Source organism: Ambystoma mexicanum, chromosome 1q (genome assembly GCF_040938575.1).
Source record: "Ambystoma mexicanum isolate Mex_15411 chromosome 1q, UKY_AmexF1_1, whole genome shotgun sequence".
Taxonomy (NCBI): domain Eukaryota; kingdom Metazoa; phylum Chordata; class Amphibia; order Caudata; family Ambystomatidae; genus Ambystoma; species Ambystoma mexicanum.
This window is the reverse complement of record NC_090922.1, coordinates 1,022,919,910-1,022,941,423: the sequence shown is the minus strand read 5'-3', so window position 1 is coordinate 1,022,941,423 and position 21,514 is coordinate 1,022,919,910. Positions and strand designations below refer to the sequence as shown.

Genomic DNA, 21,514 nt, shown 5'->3' with positions numbered 1-21,514 from the left:
CCATCCTTAAATAATTGACGGGCCCGGTGCTCAATGCGCTCCTTATCATCATTAATGCCTCGCTCACAGAAGTGTTATTCCCGGACACCCTTAAAATTGGTCTCATATGACCTCTTGAAAAAAACAACCCTAGATCCAAAGGATGTGGCGAACTACTGGCCCATTAGGAATCTCCCATTTACTGGCAAATCTTGTAAAAAATTGCTGCTACACAACTACTCGCCAGAAACAAACAACTTCACCTCCTAAATGACTTTCAGAGAGGGTTCTGCAAGAAGTTTAGCATTGAGACAGTCACAATCTAGGTGGTGGATGATGCACTTCAAATCATTGATAAGGGTAACTCATGCCTCCTCCCCCTCCTTGACCTCTCAGCTGCATTCAACACTGTCAACCACTGCATCCTCCCCTTCCTCTTTGCTGACAGGTTGACATTCTCTGGTACTGTCCTGAATTTGTTTACGTCCTACCTCTCGGGCAGGCACCATGCCATGCAGATGAATGTATTGCATTATAACTGACTCCAGATCTCCTGCAGAGTCCCCCAAGATTCTATCCTCTCACCAATCATTTTAAACTTTGATATTCTCCTCTGTGCACACACCTCAAAGATCCCAATATAACCCTCCACAAATACGCAGACAATACTCTGTTGTACATGAGAGTAGTAGCACGCACAAAATCACTCGTCTCTGCAATTACCTAGCCATCATCCAGTCCCAGATTTCTACTGCCTACCTCAAACTAAACCCATCCAAGACTGAATTTGTCCTCATCGATCTGCCCGCTAAACGACGATGTGTCAAACAATGGCTCAATGATATGCGCCTTGATGGTTTTGATCTACAATTCTCTGACTCAGCAAAATCCTTAGACCTCCCCATCGATAGCAGCCTGTCCTTCCAGAAACATATATCCAAAAAGGCACAAACAGCCTGGCCCCGAATCTCCACCCTTTTCAAAATCAGACCTTTCATCCCACCGCAAGACTTCGGGACTGTAGTGCAGGACCTTGTGGTCTCGCTCATCGAGGGGGAAATGCCATCCTGATGGGGGCTCAGAGCTGCTCACTTGGCTCCCTTAAAAGCAGTGCACCGCAGCATAGCACGTCTTATTATGAGTGCACTGAATTTTGACTAAATCACCCCTGTCCTACCCAAACACATTGGCTTCCTCTCCAGGCCACAATACCGCTCAAGACAGTATGCATCGTCTACAAAGCAGTCACGAATAGCACATCAGCGTACCTGGCGGCTAAACTCCACTTATCTGATGGCACATGTTCCTCATGCAGCATAATGACCAACTGCCTTGAATCACAAATCACCCACAAACAATCCTTCTCTTGTCATGCCCTCAGCCTCTGGAACGCAACGCCGGTGTTGGGAAGGAATATCCCCACAATTATCCAATTTTGCAAAACTCTGAATACATGTCTTTTTCAACAACACCTGACCAAGGACTAATTCCAATGAATGCACATATCGCATACAGACCTCAACTCACAGTATTGCGCTATTGTTAAAAGATGCCAGCCCAAATGCTGGCTACCCACACTCTGTACAGCGCACCACTGCCCTCGAGCCAGATCCGAGCTTTAAAACCATAATATAAAACAAAAATTATTTGTATGTTGGATTTCTGTACCCACATAAAGCATGGGCCCTGTGGCCAGGGTATATGTATGGTGTCTGTATGGTACAGAACTCTACAGTGAATTTTAACAGCATTACAATGTACAGTTAGGGGTACATTAAACTAAATATGACAAAGGTGAAAATAGAATGTCGTAAAAAGTATGTATGCATTAAATTATTACACGTAGACATTCGGCAATCTTTCTCAAACTCATTATTGCACTGCGATTACTAATCAGTGTTTCCAACATATTCTAGAAGCACAATACATATATGAACATATTCCAGTCCTAGAGTGTATGGGAAAGAGCTGGATAGTGGGTGAAACAACCCATTGTTCTCCAAATATGATGTAATGACTGACTTGATGCGGTTTATTGTATTTTACAGACGCATACTCGTGCACATTAATTGAGCTATAGGTTTCACAGTTCTCAATTCTTTACAAATTTCTTTTCGGCTACACACATGTTTATTAATGATGCTAATTATAGAGTCATTAAAGTGCTGATATTGTCCTTCATTATAAAGTGGTTTTTAATACAGCCATTTCTTTATAGTGGATGTCTGGTTGTCTACACGCAATTCTGCCCGAGTTTACACGCTTTGATGTTAAATGTGAATGATTGTTAATTAACTAAAACATGTTTCGATGGAGTGATTATCCACAAGCTGGAATCATGTTTATAAAAAAATAATTTACTGAAAAAAGGCTAGGCCCGGGTGACTTTTTGAATAGGTGAACGCCCTTATCGAAAATAAGCAAGTTATCTATGAGTGATAACAAGATAAAATAAGTGGTTACATATTTTGTCACACTTCCTTATCAGTGACTGCAAGATAAAATACGTGCTCAAATATGTTAGCACGTATCCAAAGCCTGAATCCTGCTGCAATATAATTACATGCTGCGTGACGTGTCATGTGGTGGACGTACAAAATGGTATCCATGTAAAAACAATGACCTTTATTAGACACATATTTGTGTCCTAGTATTTTAAGATATGGTTTATAATTCAGTAGCATTTTCAAATGCTTTCTATGAAGATGGCAACACGGCATGACGCTTTGGCACCCCAGGCTTGAAGGGGCTGAATACTTACCTACATGGCCATCTATGACAAAAAATTGGCAACGCCAACAGTTTGGGCTTTTGTGTAGGTATGGCAGAGGCACATGCCAGGCACTGCCGTAGTGGTATTAACTGGCCATTGTTGGGAGCAGGTGCAAAATGGTGCAATAGCAGTGTCCAGCAAACGCCTAATACTTATAACACAAGCCAAAACAGTTGATTTTGCCAAAGCTCGATTTTAACAGAACTTCAATGGAGGACACACAGTGTTCATAAATCAAGTGGCTGAAGGCAGACCTGGTTATGACATTTTTATCACACCAGTAGCGTGTTTTTTCTCCCCACTTAGCAAGCCCTGCCCACCTGGTGCCTCCTGGTTGCCGCTCTTTTTCCCGACTTAAAGAGCCCTGCAGTCTCTTTTCCTTTGAAGATGGGGAGCAGGTGCAAGTGGGTCTAGGTCACCTGGCCTAAGCCCCACCCACCTGGTGCCTTCCTGGTTGCTGCTCCTTTTCCCCACTTAGCAAGCCCTGCCCACCTGGTGCCTCCTGGTTGCCGCTCTTTTTCCTGACTTAAAGAGCCCTCCAGTCTCTTTTCCTTTGAAGATGGGGAGCAGGTGCAAGTGGGTCTAGGTCACCTGGCCTAAGCCCCACCCACCTGGTGCCTTCCTGGTTGCTGCTCCTTTTCCCCACTTAGCAAGCCCTGCCCACCTGGTGCCTCCTGGTTGCTGCTCTTTTTCCCTACTTAAGGAGCCCTCCAGCCTCTTTTCCTTTACAGATGGGGAGCAGGTGCAAGTGGGTCTAGGTCACCTAGCTTACGCCCCACCCACCTGGTGCCTCCTGGTTGATGCTCTTTTTCCCTACTTAATGAGCCCTCCGTCCTCTTTTCTTTTGCAGATGGGTGCAGGTGCAAGTGGGTCTAGGTCACTTGGCCTAAGCCCCACCCACCTGGTGCCTTCATGGTTGCTGCTCGTTTTCCCCCACTTAGCAAGCCCCACCCACCTGGTGCTTCCTGGTTGCTGCTCTTTTTCCCCACTTGAGGAGCTCTCCAGACTCTTTTCCTTTGCAGATGGGGAGCAGGTGCCAGTGGGTCTAGGTCACCTGGCCTAGGCCCCGCCTACCTGGTGCCTTCCTGGTTGTCTCTCTTTTTCTTCACTTAGCAAGCCCTGCCCAACTGGTGCCTCTTGGTTACTGTTCTTTTTCCCTACTTAAGGAGCCCTCCAGCCTCTTTTCCTTTTGCAGATGGGGAGCAGGTGCAAGTGGGTCTAGGTCACCTGGCCTATGCCCCACCCACGTGGTGCCTTCCTGGTTGCTGCTCTTTTTCCCCACTTAGAAAGCCCCAACCCCTGGTGCCTCCTGCTTGCCGTTCTTTTTCCATACTTAAGGAGCCCTCCAGCCTCTTTTCCTTTGCAGATGGGAGCAGGTACAAGTGGGTCTAGGTCACCTGGCCTAAGCCCCACCCACCTGGTGCCTCCTGGTTGCTGCACTTTTTCCCCTACTTAGGGAACCCGCCAGCCTCTTTTCCTTTGCAAATGGGGAGCGGGTGCAAGTGGGTCTAGGTCACCTGGACTAAGCCCTGCCCACCTAGTGCCTCCTGGTTGCTGCTCTTTTTCCCTACTTAAGAAGCCCTCCAGCCTCTTCCTTTGCAGATGGGGAGCAGGTGCAAGTGGGTCTAGGTCACCTGGCCAGTGCCTTAAGTGGCACTACAAATCGAGCCGGGGCTCATCAAGGGGGCGTGGCCTAACAACGGGGGTCTTGATGGCCATTAGGCCACGCCCCCTCGACGAGCCCCGGCTCAATGGGCAACTGGCACCCCTGCCAGGCAGCCTTTTGTAGAGATTAGCACCCTCTCCCCTATGGGGGAGAGGTTGCTGATCTCAGCATTTATTTTGTATAGGCTTGCCTGGCAGGGGACAGTGCCTCGCCTATTCAGCCTTAATGGTGGCGCTGCCCCTCGCCAGCTGGGGAGGGGCAGCGTCACCATTAAGGCTGAAAGGGTGAGGCCACTGGAAGCAGAGGCCTTTTTCCTAAAGACTGAAACTCCCGCGAATCCGCGGGAGCTTCAGTATTTAGAAAGCAAGGCCTCTGCTTCCAGCGGCCTCATGTTTTCTCCATAATGGTGGCGCCGGCCCACGGGCATCACTTGATTAAAGGGATGCCGCGCAGGTGCGGCGCCACCATAATGGCTCAAAGATTAGTGGGCCCCGGCAGGCTCGGAGATTAGTGGGCCCCGGCAGGGCCCCACCTCAAAACGAAACTTCGGAGCCTGCCGGGGCCCAGCCCCGGCAGGCCCCGGCCCACTTAAAGCCCTGCACCTGGCCTAAGCCCTGCCCACCTGGTGCCTTCCTGGTTGCAGCTCTTTTTCCCCATCTTAGAAAGCCCCGCCCATCTGCAGCATCTTTTCCTTTGCAGATGGGGAGCAGGTAGAAGTGGGTCTAGGTCACCTGGCCTAAGCCCCACCCACCTGGTGCCTTCCTGGCTGCCGCTCTTTCCCCACTTAGCAAGTCCTGCCCAATTGATGCCTCGTGGTTGCCACTCTTTTTCCCTACTTAAGGAGCCCTCCATCCTCTCTTATTTTGCAGATGGGAGCAGGTGCAAGTGGGTCTAGGTCACCTGTCCTAAACCCCACCCACCTTCTTCCTGCTCTTAACTCTTAGATCAAGGGTGTCTCACCAGGGCGTCCGAACTGAAGGGCAGACCAAGAAAAGGGCAATTCCTGTTTTGACCTGTTCATATCAGGAGGACCCAGCACCAGAACCCTTGCTCAGACAGCAGGTAAGTATGCACCAACATGTGTTACTCCATCTGTCCCCACAGGCCATCCCCACCACTTCTGGTCCCCCCATGATGTTCCCTTGTCCCCCCCCATTCACGCACACAGGTGTTGCCTGTTTTGCTTGATTCTTCTAACCTGCTCTCCCTCCGCTCCCTCCAACCTACTTCTGCAGTAGTCTGTCCTGATACATCTGTTTTCACCATCACTGTCTCGTGGCCAATGCTGGATTGGACTTTTATGGACTCCATTGATTCACGGTGCATCACCCTTTCTCAACTCTCATGCTGGACTTCCTTTGCATCTTGTACTCATGGTGGCCCTGAATTGTACTGTTCCCATCTTCATCTTGTATCCTGGCTGGCAACATTATGTGTTACTACTGACTTCTGCCTGTTGTATTTGCTCTTCCCTCTTGCTTCCCCACTCTTTTTGACTGCTTAATCTCTGTTCTCTCCTCCTCTCCCTTTCTCCCTTTTCCTATCTCCTCTGACCTCCTCTTACTTTATTCTATGCACTTACTCTATCAAAATTGTCCTAGTATGATAACAGCCACGTCTGACCCCCCCGACCCTTCCAGCACCATCTGAAATGTCGTCAGGCCTAGTACGATATTCACTTGTTTTGTTCCTCCCCTCCCATTATGCGCCCTTCTCCCTCACCTTTTGTTTTTCTCCGGCTCTACCAGAAATGTCGTCAAGCCTAGTACGGTAGTTGCCTGTTTCCATTTACTTCCCGCTCTCCCCCTCCCTTCCTTATCTATGTCTTAGCTCTTGCACTATGTGAAATGTCATCAGGCCGAGTACGATAGTTAATTTCACATCCTTACTGTTCATGGCCTGTAAGAATGTCATTGTATTTTCCCTTGTTCCCTCACTTGCCTTGAAGCGCATTGAAACACATTGTGTATAGGCTCTATATAAATAAACTATCATATCATATCATGCAGCACCAATTAAGTCATTCACTCTCAGAAGTCTGCCTTGAAACAGCACTATCAGGCACTTCCTAGGCAAAGTTTGATGGTATGACTTGATTAAAGCGAGTTGAAAGTCTGAATGATGTGTTTTGGGCACGGAGTGGTTGGAATGGTCATGGTTCAATAACAACTGTGCATTGTCCTGGCAGAAGCCAATGACAATTAGGGGTGATAGCGGTCATTCTTTCCAGTGCTAGAGTTTGCAAAATGTTGTCCCACCAAATTTCCAGAATACACCCTTCCATAGACTTCCAGTGTTGAACAAGGATCAGTCTGGCTATGGTAAGTAAATGATTAAGAAGTGTTACAATACGGCTCAAGAGTCGGTAGTATCTTAAAATCAACGCCTACAGTTTCAGGTGCAAATAGATTCAATGTATCTGTTTAATCCCGGTCAGGATTTCCTTCCAGAATATCTTTGCTCTTGGACAACTCCACCACATGTGGGACCGGTTACCCGCCCCCCTGCAGTTCATACAACAGAGAGGGGAACGGGATGGGAAGAGCTTGTGTAGCTGGTCAATAACACCTACAAATATGTTGATGGCACATTCCTTAGTTGTGAGGCATCACATGGACTTGTGTGCAGTTGCACAGATGCCACCACATGATTGCATTGCTATCTCTTAGCACAGCTTCTATCCCCACCCATGTGTGTCGGGTGGATTTATTTGGCCATTTTTTTTCTGGATCAACCCTGCCTAGCATTCTCGCGAGGGCCGATATGCGACCCTTGGTAAAGCCATCACCATCTGCAAGGGAGCACTCAAGCGGTATTAGCGACCCCTTAGATGTGCTCCTACGAGAAGGTCCGAGTTGCCCGAGATGTGATATAGCGTCCCAAACCCTGTCCTGATCTTCCATAGCCCAAGGACCATGTTCCAATAGGGTGAACGCATACATGCAGAGGTGAAGGGAACCCCTGTGGGCTCAGTTAGCGCTTGCAAGAAAAGAAAGTGGTGTGCAACACATTGAGGAAACTAGCTCCTCCCTCCCATTCTGGTGTCAAACATTCTAGTGGTCTATTGTTGCCTGGACATGGACCCAGCCTGTCAAAAAAACAGGGCCTTGTTATTGGTGTTGCATTTTTTCCAGCATGTATACCGTATGCAGTAATTACTATTAACCACATACGGTATCGTTTAAATTGACATTTATGTGCATTGTGCATCAAAAAAGGTTTCGGAATGTGGGCTTCGGTGCGCTAGGACGCTCACATTCTCGGCCCATTTTTGATCCAATGCATCTTCTTGATTACCAGTGCTCGCAGCACAATGCTGGAATACCCTCCCTCTTGCAATTAGAGCGGAAGCCGCATTCTGGCCATTCAGAGCCAAGGTGAAATCATGGTAACTAGCCTAAACATCCAATCTCTCAATGACACGTTCGGCCAGCCGCCGTTCGCCACCATGTAGTAATGTTCACCCTGGCTTTATCCGATTCAGGACCACCCTGTATCCCGGTCCTCACTCTCCACTGTAACTATCTTGTATACTGTTCTCTGTATACTTTATTCTTGTATGTAACTACTCATAGCCTGGACTAATGTATGCTCTGACTGGTGTATTAATGTGTTTGTGTAACGATATGTAACTCTGCTGTGCACATGATTATGCGCCCAGCTACCTGAGGGTTCGGACACGCTTTATAAATAAACAAACTAAACTAAACTAAGTGAAGTGGATGGTCCAGTGGGACAAAATATTTTGTGAAGCAAAGAAAAGATCATTGATCGTCAGTGGTTTGGTAGAATCTAGGGAAAAACAACCATTGATTTTTTTTTTTTTTTTTTTTAGGTATTTCGTCCCATTATGAGGATGGTCGGTAAAAGCAGGCCTTTTCCCAAATACCACCTGTTTCTACAGTGACTGCCATGCTCATTACGAGCCCACCTATCGCAGTAGAGACCCCGTAAGAAGTGGAGTTGAACACTCATCTGCCTCCCCATTAAGTTGCTGGCAATAGAGCCCGTTTTGGACAACCCCATCAAAATCACCCGTTTGCACATTTCTGAATATTTATATTCCTTTGACAATGTTAAAAAAAAAACACTTATTTAAAGCATGTACCAACCTTAAAGGTGTCTGCCAGGATTTCAGCGCCGCGCTGATTTGTTCTTTTTGACAAACCCACAAAAAACTCTTTGCCTGTAAAATAAGAGGAACACATCGACGTCATAAATGAGCCATGTAAGGATCTACAAACAATTACATGTATCCCCAAAAATGTGCACACATTTTGAACTAAAATAAACAGACTTTCTATTTCTTTCATCCAACGTTGGTTCAAACTTTGAAAGTTACTCATCTATTTCCTAAATGCACACGATGGTACCCCAAACATTGCATCAACATTTAATTAAACCATTATGTTTAATGAGGTTTTTTTGCATCAATCTGTTAAAATTCCAGTAAGAATAGCGAGAGACTTCATAGATATTTATGGATTGGTAAATAAATGACACAAATCGTCCTCCGCAGGATTACATGTTGGTAATACGATTTTCAGACAATAACACAATTTGACATTAACAAGCTCGTAGTTTGAGTTACTGAAAGCGTGTTTGCAGTTGTAAATAACTTCTGTGGAGTACTGGTCTTTATGAATTACTGGATATGTGCCACATGGCCAGCACATGCCTTGTTTGTCACCCAAGGAAAAGCTTAACCTTTTAAAGAAAAACTTGTGCAGAAATATTAATGACACCTCACAGGTGCTGTATTTTAACTCCTATTTTTAACATGGAAATTAAGGGCTCTGCAAGAGAGGATGCCCTTGCAGGGTCTGCCCGGATTTAATGATGGTGACTAGGGCCCGTGTTGCTTTTAACGAAAGGGTTGCTCCTTCTTGGATCAACACTTTTCTATTTTTGCATGCACCTCAGAATTGGACCCTGGTGCATGATTGATGGAGTACTGATGGTTCGGACGAGACTAGCCCAGTGATTTCCGGTACACCCGTCGGCAAAATATATGAAGGCTTCCTTTTTTGTATTTAAAGTGACATCATTGGCAATGATGCCACATAAATAATTATCCTTTATTATGCAAAGTAACCATGGGAAGTTCTGTTAAAAACAAGCTGAGAAACAAACATGGTCACAGTTAATATTTGCATATGAGGCAATATCATGTAAGAGCATTGTCTGGAGTACTGGACTGTGAAATGACTCACTTCTTGGCACTTCCAATGTTGATAGACAAGGCACAGTGAGAGAAAATGATTTTCCAGCAGAGCACACTTTGATTAAGTGGTGAAGCTGGGATTTGAGGCAGGTGTGCAATTCAGACAATTGAACAAATCTCTTCCCGGCTGTAGTTGGTAGGCATGTTTTTGGTGAAATGTCCTTTTGCAATGTTGGCTTTAAAACACCATCTGACTAGGGATTGCATTGCAAAACAATGGTGATTTTGTTTTGCTAACTGAAGTAAACTGTCGTTTTTGCAGCAGTTTCTTGATTGAGTTTGATTTGATTGTGTATATAGTTGTCCATATTGACCAAACTAGCAATATGCTTTTAATTCGGAAGCCACAGATGGGGATTGTTTTGCCTTTTAAAAGAAATGAATTACTAAAAAAAAAATGTTTTTTATTATTTTTAAAAGATATTGGGCCTCATTCCGAGTATGGCGGTAAGGGATAGCGGCCACCGGTAACGGGACCGGTGGCGGTATTCCCTTACCGCCATACTCCGAGTTTCCTCTGCGCCCTCGCCCTTAACGCCTGCTTTGAGCAGGTGTTAAAGTCGAGGGCGCAAAGGGGCCTCCAAGCCAATAACGGTGACCGTAATGAACGGTCACCGTTATTTGCATCTTCCCCATTCCCATTCAGCCCTATGGGGGCTCATTTGGGAATGGGGAAGAGCCTTGGTGAATGGGGAATTACCGCCCCGCCAACCTTGGAATGGGGCGGTAATTCCGCCGTCCACCAAGGCGCTGCCGGTCCGGGTACGGCGTCAACCAAGGCGTTAATAGCGCCATTGGTTAGCGCCGTACTCGGAATGAGGCCCATTGTGATCTACGTATCTAAGGAATGGCTCCTGGGGTGACAGCATGTTACCATGATGTCAGGATAGGGGTTGGGACTGCGGCAGACAGGGCAAGGGGCATTTACTGTAGAATTGTTTTTAGTGTCATCACAGCAGAGTTTATTTACCAGGGAGTTCTTGGGACAGTGACAGTAAGCAATTATGCAGGTCTTCATGTAATAACACAATTGACTGGGCTGAAGTCCCAAAAAAGTTGGGGGGTTGAAAAATATATGTTATGTTATTTTGCATTTGCATAGCACCTTATGTACCATTGGTATGATCTGAAGGCACTGGTAGGTTGAAAGCTCTCGGGAACCGCAGTTCAAGTCAGTTGAGAGAGAGTCGTAAAGTGCGTGGGCGCACCAGGTATGTGTGCAGCTGGTGTGGTTTTTGCATGATAGCTGCTTCTTAGCTGTAAGTTTGGTGCTGAGGAGATCAGTTGAATGTGTTCAGCCTGGGGGGTGGACATCCAGACTGAGTTCTGGCTGCGTTAGGCCTGAGGAGACACCTAAGCTAGCCGGTATGTGCTAGCTAGCAGTGTTTTATTAGGATGATGGGTAGTTTGATGAGTCATATTAGTATGAGAACAGCTTTACCAAATGTGTCATAATACTGCTGTGTTCCAGTTGAATGGTGGTGTATAGGAGAGAGTAAGCGTAGTAGTGTGATAATCAGTAAAGTATATGCGACCAGGCACACTCAATGATGTTGGGAATACCTTCAAAATTCTACTTTTAACACAGTGACGCCATTAGTGCACACTCAGTGATGTTGGAATACCTTCTATAGCTATGCTATTAGGGCCCACTTTCTAGGTTCAACTTTACACAGTGACGCTATTAGGGCACACTCAATGATGTTGGAATACCTTCTATAGTTACGCTATTTGGCACACTTTCTAAGTTCAACATTAACACAGTGATGCTATTAGGGCACACTTTCTGAGTTCAACAGTGACGCTATTAGGGCACAATCAATGATGTTGGAATACTGTCTACAGTTCCGATATTAGGGCACACTTTCTGAGTTCAACTTTAACACAGTGATGCTATTAGGGCACACTCAATGCTGTTGGAATACCTTCTATAGTTACGCTATTAGGGCACACCTTCTGAGTTCAACTTTAACACAGTGACGCTATTAGGGCACACTCAATGATGTTGGAATACCTTCTATAGTTATGCTATTAGGGCACACTTTTTAAGTTCAACTCTAACACAGTGATGCTATTAGGGCACACTTTCTGAGTGCAACAGTGACGCTATTAGGGCACAATCAATGATGTTGGAATACCTTCTATAGTTATGCTATTCGGGCACACTTTCTGAGTTCAACTTTACCACAGTGATGCTATTAGGGCACACTTTCTAAGTTTAACTTTAACACAGTGAGGCTATTAGGGCACAATCAATGATGTTGGAATACCTTCTATAGATCCGCTATTTTTTTTTTTTTTTTTTTTTTTTATTGAAACACCAGTCTGACATGTCTCAATGCAAGCATTGTGACATCAGACTTTTATTACAATGTGGTCCTATGTATCCAAAAACAAGGAAGAAGAAGAAAAAGAGAAGAGGACTTCTCCAAAACAAGCAAAGGTCCATCAGACTATTACCGTCCGCTCGAGCCACTTCTGAAAATCCTGGATGAAACGTTGTTTCAAATAAAGTTTGTGTCGAGACGTAGAGAGTCCAAGTAGTCAACTACGGCACAGCTTAATTTTATACAGTGTCCGGCTGCCGCATATGACCACCAATCTCGACTAATACAGTCCACAGGAATGAAGTCTCCCAGATGCGTCATCCGTTTGGCGGTGGTATCTTTGCATCTAGTGAGGAGATGTTCAGAAGTTTCGGTTTCACAGTGACAGAAACGACATATATTGTTACTCACTTCTTTAAAGTGACGACTCCACATCATTTCTTTCGTTTTTATGGCATTTAAACGAAACCTTAGAAACTGCTCACGATGATGTCGAGACGGGCAGTGTTTTAGGTAGTTGCTTGTAACATTTAGCTTAAGTGCCCCAACTCCAGCGTCTAAGGTGGTCGGTTTCAAGAGACGTGAATCATTGTTCGAAATCCAGCACCATTGTTCGAACTTTTTTTTTGCTAGTTGTGGTCTCTCTAGTAGATCGTTCAGGTTGAGATCAGCAGTGGCTAAGATTCTCAGCATGATTTGCTTCCACTCATCGAGAAGTTTCGAATTCCCTGTGTTACTTGTCGTAGAGAAAATTTGGAATGCAGGGGCTGTCGGAGACAAATTCATCTTTCGCATTACTGTTAAGGACTTCCACATTACATGCGAATGTAGAGAATTCAGTGAAAGTTCGTATCTGATTTGGGTCATTGATATGTAGGTTGGAAGCTTCAGAACACGCCGCCAGAAGATTCCTTCCAATTTTTGCCAAAACGAGACATCTATGTTCCAACCGGATTCTGATCCAAAGGTGATTGCTGGAACTACCTTTTGGGTATAGAAAATCAAGACCGGTGTTAAAGTGAACTTGCCAAACGTTTTGTTCAGCAACTGTCCCTGAATGCCAAATTGAGTCATACGATTGACCATGTCAACTTTCCAGTGATGTTCATGGACTGAGTTGTTAAAGATGATTCCCAAATATCTGATTGAGTTGACTGTTTCAAGACAGATGTCATCGATTTTCCACTTGAAGATTTTTTGTCTTTTCGGACGATTTTGGCTAATAATAATGATCTTAGTTTTTTCAATATTTAGCTCCAGGTCATTTTTGTGCAGGTAGTCATGAAGGTTTGTTAATTGGCGTTGCAAGCCTATCTCGGTTCTGTCCAGTAAAACCACATCATCAGCATATATTATGCATCCTACTTCGATGTTATTCAGTTTTGGTGGAAAACATCGCACATCTTTGCGATGAGCAGGGATGTCAGAAATAAACAATTTAAAGAGTTCAGTAGCTAATGGGCATCCCTGTTTCACACCTATGCTGGTTGGTATCCGCTTGGATAGGGTGCCTTCGTTGTTTAGTCTTATGCTGACGGTGGTTTGCGTATATAGTGCTCTAATTGGCTCGATGAGGTTTCTTGGACAGTTCCAATTTGCCAGTTTTTGCCACAGTTTGTTTCGGTTTACACTGTCGAAAGCACCCCTCAGATCTATGAAGGCGAGAAATAGTCTCGTCTTTGCCTTTTGGCTTTCTAATTTGAGAATGTTTAGGAGCAACAGGTTCACCTCCACCCCCACGCCTTTGGTAAAACCTGTTTGCCGGATATCAGGGATTTGTTCTGACATAGACCACGCAGCCAGCCTTTGACGTAAAAAAGATGCAAAGATTTTACCTATAGTGTCCAGCAGGGCAATCGGGCGATAGTTGATTGGATCTGCCCGATTGCCCTTTTTGTAGATTGGCACTATGATTGCGTCCCGCCAGGAGTCAGGTATCGTTGCTGATGTAAGCACACGGCCGAATAATAGTTCGATGAAGATTGCCCATTGCTCCTCGTTCTTTTTCAACATCATGTTTGATATTAAATCTGGGCCTGCTGCGTGGGAATTTTTCAGGGATCGTATGGCGAGTCTTATGTCTGGTCCTGTTATTCGAGGTTCCCAAAATATTGTCTCTTGTGCAGGTTTTCTAGCGTCCTCATTAGCTGTTTTACAAAAGATGTTGCCATAATGCTGTTCCCATGAGTCGGCATCAATCTCGTTCGATGGTAGTGACTGGTGCTTCGAGTTTCCTGCGTTCAAAATTGCCCAGATTTCTCGGGAATTCTTTTGGACTAAATGCCTCATCAGGTACTCAGCTTGATCTTGCTCAATTATCGATTTTTGCGATTTTAGCCAGTTACGGTATTTTTTGGCGACGTATGCGTATGGCGTTGTTGATTGCATTTGTGTCGCTGTCCGATTTGTGGGACTTCTTTAGGGTTCTTATATCTCGTCTCATAGCTTGTTTTGCTTGTGTCAGGATTGAAGATGAGAGGTGTTTATGTTTGGAGCCCATTGTACGATCAGCGGATTTGACTGTGATGAAATCAAATAGTAACGGTGCGTAGTTTACAGACTGTTCAGAGGTCCGCCGTAATTTCTGGCTTATTTTCTCTATCGTTGGTCTATCCATCTTCAGCCGGTTTCCGCCACTGTTTACGGAAATTACGAGATCGTATTTTCTTTGCTCAATCGTCCATTCTACCATACAGGCCAACCGAAGCAGATTGTGATCACTACTTGACATTGAGCTTATTGATAGTCTTATGTCACTTTCAAAGAAACTTTTTGATACCCAAAAGTAATCAATTATTGATTGGGCGTATGGGGATGACCAGGTTTTTTGGGGTGGTTTGTCGCCCGGAACTTGTCCATTTACCATATTGCAATTTCTATTGCATAGCGCCTGCCTCCATTTGGACTCCCGACTTTTTACTTCATCGTATGATGATAATTTGAACTGCTTGGTTGCATGATCGAATTTGAACCAGGAGCAGTTTAAGTCGCCTGCACAGATTATTGATAGATTCTTGTAGTTTAGCAATGTCTGATCAATGCAGGTTGTTATTGAGTCTATGAATTTTTTGGTGCTTATTTTTGCCGGATTCCAGTAACTATTTATAATAAGCAGGTGTTTCCTTGTTTCTTGGTCTTCGTCTGTAGTTTGGAGCAGTGCACTTTGTACGAACGGATTAGGACTGGAGGAATCAACAAGGCGCCACCTGGTGTTTATTTTGATCATAATGACCAAACCAGAAGAGGGTCGCCCCTTTACATTTTTAATTGCAGGATTTAATAGAGTCTGGAATCCGTCCCTCGATGGTGGCTCGCACAACCATGTCTCCTGAAGACAAATGACAAAGACCCTTTCCAGGTCAGCCTCAAATTTGTTGAATAGGTGAGTGAATCCTCTAGTATTCCATGAAATAAATTCACGAGTACACTTTTTACTGCTGATTGATGGCTAACGTCGATCAGAGATGTTAGTGTGGCTGCCATTTTTCACTGGATGATTAAGATTTGTACATGAGGTTACTGAGATTGCCATTTCTCTACGAAGCTCAGCACGTCGTTGTTCTTGGGTCCCTTGAAAGGTGTCTTTTGTATTGGACATTTCGATGTCGGACCTGAAGCTCGTCGGTTCCACCGATATGTCGAACCCAAATGTTAACAATTCCTCTAGTGCATTCAGAATTGTATTTCGAACTGATCCTGAGGAAATGTGTAGCAGTACCTGGTCACAACACTTTTCAGAAGCATACTCAACTATTTGAATGTCCTCCGACAAAATCGTTCTGAGGGATGGAATGCAAGAAAATAGTTTCAGTACGTTTTTGCGGTTCAGGTTCAAATCATGGTCTTCTCGATGTAGATTTTGTAGTTTCAATTTGCAGATTAGCGAGTTAGCTCCAGATCTCGAAGATGTGGATGCTTTTGATGAGTATCGGACCTGCTTTTTTTCATGCTGTCGGGGATTTTTTGGGTTAAGGCATATAGGCAGATTTAGACAGTCCTCAGGCTTTGTCCACCTATTATCATAGGTTGCCTCCTGTCCCGCTCTTGGATTTAGCCTATGCGAGGATTCATGTTGGATGTCATCGGTGGCCATATTGGAAGGGACGATTAGGCGATCGGCTGTGCCTTCATCAGAGTAAGTAGAAAAGTTGGATATATCGTTTGCTGATCCCGGTGACTTGCTCATAGGACTTTCACGGTCTGCGTCAACTCTTTGTCTCTTGCTTGTCGGAGAGACATGACGGCCTCCTCTACTGTGGTTTGTGACTTCCTGAACAATTTTTTGGTCATCAATTTTTGGCTGTTCAGCTCTTTCGAATAAGCCAACTCTACAGTCGTGTGTTACGTTTCTGATGAATTTCTGTGACTTTGAATGCTGTACATGTTTTTCAGGGTCTGGCAATTTTTTCCCAGGCTCTGACTGCCTGCCTTTCGGTTTCTGGGTTGTTTGAACTTGCCTCGTGGAAACCTTTAGTGATTTTGCCGGACCTTCGAAGATTCCAAATGAGGCTGTAGATATTTTGGAAGTCAGTTTTGGATTGAAACAGATTGCTTGTTCGTTCGGGAAAGACACAGAACCACACTCGGGGGGTTGCACGACCTGAACTCTAACTTCTTGCTGGCCGGTCGTAGTTGAAGATTCACTAGCTGCATCAGTGTTGTTCGAAATTAAAACATTTGCATTTGTATTCTGTGTTTCAACTTGCTGGTTTGAGGATCTTTGCTCGATCGTGAGGGCACTTGAAGCTTTGTAGTTTCGATGCTTGGGTTCATCATGGCTGAATGTCTCATCCATTTTACGGCTTCAAGCAAACCGTCGGCTAAAGAGTCATTCTGGCAGTGGTGACGCGCTGCGAGGTCACTTAGGCGCTCTTGCCATCTTAATGTTTGTTCTGCTTCTTGTGTCGACCGTAGTTGCAGGAAGTGTGTCACAGAGTCGAATTTATCCATTTTTTCTTTTAGAGTTATTATGAGTGACGTCTGGTCTTTGTAGGCCTCGTGGAGTGACTCATACATTTTCAAAAACGGAAGGAGTGCCGCAGACGAGGCTGCTAGAACATTATTGTAGATCTGCATTGCAGCTGCTGAGGACAAACTTGGTTTTGACTCAGTGCTGGTTTTGTCTGACAGACTTAAATGTGAACTGTTTGAATTCTCCAAATTGGGATCTTTTGCCAGCGTCGAGGTAGCGGCCGTGGTAATAGGTAATTCCTGAGAAGATTGTAATGTTGTAGACTTTAAATTCTCATTTCTCGATTTACTGGAGGGGTCCATGTTAAATGTTGGACCTCTTGGCTTGACGTGAGGTGTACTTGAGGTACTTTCTCCTGTACCACCGCCATTTTGTTTGTCACGTATTGGCGAACAAATTTTATTGAAGTTCCCCATCTGCATGTGTCCCATGTTGTCACACAATCTATGAAGGAGATCAGCATGGTCGATGTGATTGCGACTGTATCGTTGGAATGTATGTTGCTGACTGCCTTTTGCAGTTGTGTAGCCATGGAGAGACTGAATGGTGTTAGACGTCGTATATTCCTTGGATTGTAGAAACCGAGGAGCTCTCCGCGGTGTGTCAACAGTTGCCGGAATGGTTCTTACAGTTGCGTGGTCTGTGTCTAAGGTCTGTGTAGTTAATATTATTTCATCAGATTCAAGTAGGCGCCCGTTTCCCTCCTCATCTTGTGAGGCTTCCATTAGTTCTGCATCCGTAAGTTCAAAAGGGGAAAAAAATTCATCAGCTGTTTCTGAGGTGATCTGGTTAGGCGTGGCTTGAGATGTATTGTTGAATGAAAATGTTCTTGACAAGTTTAGGCCAATCGGAAGTAAGTTGTCAAGAGTTAGTAGTGGCCTTTGTTGAGGTACATTTATGTGTGGAACAGCCTTCTCTAATGAATCATTTGTTTCGGCGTCCCCAGGCGTGAGTGCCGGCACAGATCCCTCAGACCCCGCAGCTCCCACTGCCCCCTTTAGGATGGCGTCAGACGTAGTGTGTGCGCCTCCGTCAACTATCTGATTACCAATGGTTTGTAGTGGCGATATGGGCAGCGCAGGAGGTGGCACAGGAGCAGTAGGATTAGCTTGAGCAAAACTTGTCAGGGTAAGAGGATTTTCGGAATTTCCTGGTGACAACCGACAGTCATTTGTTACTTGTTCTGACACCTCTTTGCTGCCTGCTGCGCACGTTGTGTTCGTTGTTGGGGCATCAAAGGATTTATCGTGTGAGGGAGAAGTCATAGAGGGGTCGGAAGGGGACACAGCAATTAACAGTGATTGCTTTGTTCCTGTTAAATCAACCGTTTCAGGTTGCGCTTTAGACGCGTGTTTTCGTGAAGCAGTGCTTACCTTTGAAGTGTCTGAAGCCGCGTCTGCCTTCAAGGCTGTCCACGGATTCTGCATCCGTCGTTGTTGAATCGTTTTCCTCCTTGTTTGGGGGCCTCCCTGGCCTGATTGGGCAGTCATTGCAGAGAGTACAATAATGCTAGCCGTAGGCAGACTAGCTGGAACCACCTAAAGTACTCAATATGTGGCCTGTGTGCACTGCACAGAGGGAGTGGGCGCTCAGAAGGGATCAAAGAGGTAGTTCCTCCGCAGTCTCCCTGATTATCGCGCCACCAGCGCCAAACAGCCGCTCAACAGCCGTTGGCCTTTACGCCTGTCGGGCTTAACGCCGCAAGGGTGTGCTGAGCTCTGTTTTATGTGCCTGGATAGGTCAGGTGATCAGTCACGTGATGGCACAGCGCTCCGCCTCCTCCTGGAAGCGAGCGAGCAGGCGAGATGGAAATGCGAAATGCGCGAGTTCTTAGAACTCCCAGCGCACGTTGACAAAATACAGCAGCAGCAGCAAGAAAGTGTCTTCTCCTCACGGGAATTGCACACGCCGCTCGGCTGTGCTGAGCTCTGTTTTATGTGCCTGGATAGGTCAGGTGATCAGTCACGTGACGGCACAGCGCTCCGCCTCCTCCTGGAAGCGAGCGAGCAGGCGAGATGGAAATGCGAAATGCGCGAGTTCTTAGAACTCCCAGCGCACGTTGACAAAATACAGCAGCAGCAGCAAGAAAGTGTCTTCTCCTCACGGGAATTGCATCCGCTATTAGGGCACACTTTCTGAGTTCAACTTTAACACGGTGATGCTATTAGGGCACAATTAATGATGTGTGAATACCTTTTACAGTTACGCTATTAGGGCACACTTTCTAAGTTCAACTTTAACACAGTGATGCTATTAGGGAACACTTTCTAAGTTCAACTCTAACACAGTAAAGCTATTAGGGCACCCGCAATGACGTTGGAATACCTTCTATAGTTACGCTATTAGGGCACATTTTCTAAGTTTAACCTTAACACAGTGATACTATTAGGGCACACTTTCTGAGTTCAACAGTGACGCTACTAGGGCACAATCAATGATGTTGGAATACCGTCTATAGTTCCGATATTAGGGCACACTTTCTGAGTTCAACTTTAACACACTGACGCTATTAGGCACACTCAATGATGTTGGGAATACCTTTTAGATTCAACTTTGACACAGTGGCCCTCATTAGGACCCTGGCGGATTTTTTCCGCCATCGACGGACTTTTCCGCCATGGCGTAAAGTCCGTTTACGCCATGGCGGATGGTGGACTTACCGCCCCATTCCGAGGTCGGCGGGGCGGTAAGTCCCCATTGACCCATTTACCCTTCCCCATTCCCATTTCGGCCCCATAGGGTATAATGGGAGTGGGGAAGGAGTTAATTACGCCACCGTAAATTACGGTGGCGTAATTAACACCAAGGTCCCATAGCGCCATGGATTTTTACGCCCGCAAAAAGCGGGCGGAAAAATGACCATGGCGCTCTGGGAACTCGGAATTGGCGGTAAGGGGTCGGCGCAGCTAACGCTAGCGTAAACCCCTTACCGCCAGGGTCCTAATGAGGGCCAGTGACGTTATTCGGGCACACTCAATTATGTTGGGAATACCTTCTAGATTTAAATCTAACAGAGTGGCGATATCAGGGCACACTTTCTAAGTTCAACTTTAACACAGTGACGCTATTAGGGCACACTTTGTAAGTTCAACTTTTACACAGTGACGCTATTAGGGCACACTCAATGATGTTGGAATACCTTCTATAGTTACGCTATTTGGCACACTTTGTAAGTTCAACATTAACACAGTGATGCTATTAGGGCACACTTTCTGAGTTCAACAGTGACGCTATTAGGGCACAATCAATGATGTTGGAATACTGTCTACAGTTCCGATATTAGGGCACACTTTCTGAGTTCAACTTTAACACAGTGATGCTATTAGGGCACACTCAATGCTGTTGGAATACCTTCTATAGTTACGCTATTAGGGCACACTTTCTGAGTTCAACTTTAACACAGTGACGCTATTAGGGCACACTCAATGATGTTGGAATACCTTCTATAGTTATGCTATTAGGGCACACTTTTTAAGTTCAACTCTAACACAGTGATGCTATTAGGGCACACTTTCTGAGTTCTACAGTGACGCTATTAGGGCACAATCAATGATGTTGGAATACCTTCTATAGTTATGCTATTCGGGCACACTTTCTGAGTTCAACTTTACCACAGTGATGCTATTAGGGCACACTTTCTAAGTTTAACTTTAACACAGTGAGGCTATTAGGGCACAATCAATGATGTTGAAATACCTTCTATAGATCCGCTATTAGGGCACACTTTCTGAGTTCAACTTTAACACGGTGATGCTATTAGGGCACAATTAATGATGTGTGAATACCTTTTACAGTTACGCTATTAGGGCACACTTTCTAAGTTCAACTTTAACACAGTGATGCTATTAGGGAACACTTTCTAAGTTCAACTCTAACACAGTAAAGCTATTAGGGCACCCGCAATGACGTTGGAATACCTTCTATAGTTACGCTATTAGGGCACATTTTCTAAGTTTAACCTTAACACAGTGATACTATTAGGGCACACTTTCTGAGTTCAACAGTGACGCTACTAGGGCACAATCAATGATGTTGGAATACCGTCTATAGTTCCGATATTAGGGCACACTTTCTGAGTTCAACTTTAACACACTGACGCTATTAGGCACACTCAATGATGTTGGGAATACCTTCTAGATTCAACTTTGACACAGTGACGTTATTCGGGCACACTCAATTATGTTGGGAATACCTTCTAGATTCAAATCTAACAGAGTGAAGCTATTAGGGCACACTAAGTGATGTTGGGAATACCTTCTAGATTCAAATCTAACAGAGTGGCGATATCAGGGCACACTTTCTAAGTTCAACTTTAACACAGTGACGCTATTAGGGCACACTTTGTAAGTTCAACTTTTACACAGTGACGCTATTAGGGCACACTCAATGATGTTGGGAAAACCTTCTAGATTCAACTCGAACACAGTGACGCTATTAGGGCACACTTTCTAAATTCAACTTTAACACAGTGACGCTATTAGGGCACACTCAATGATGTTGGAATACCTTCTACAGTTACGCTATTATGGCACACTTTCTAAGTTCAACTTTAACACAGTGACGCTATTAGGGT

General features: G+C 45.1%; 1 protein-coding gene across 1 annotated transcript in view; it reads right to left on the bottom strand.

Moving 5' to 3' along the window:
- DDAH1 (dimethylarginine dimethylaminohydrolase 1) overlaps positions 1-21,514 on the bottom strand; it is an 848,052-nt gene that overhangs the window by 305,144 nt on the left and 521,394 nt on the right. The window contains exon 3 of the mRNA XM_069641695.1: positions 8,531-8,604. Within this exon, the coding sequence (XP_069497796.1) occupies positions 8,531-8,604 (74 nt within the window). The remainder of the gene's footprint in view (positions 1-8,530; positions 8,605-21,514) is intronic.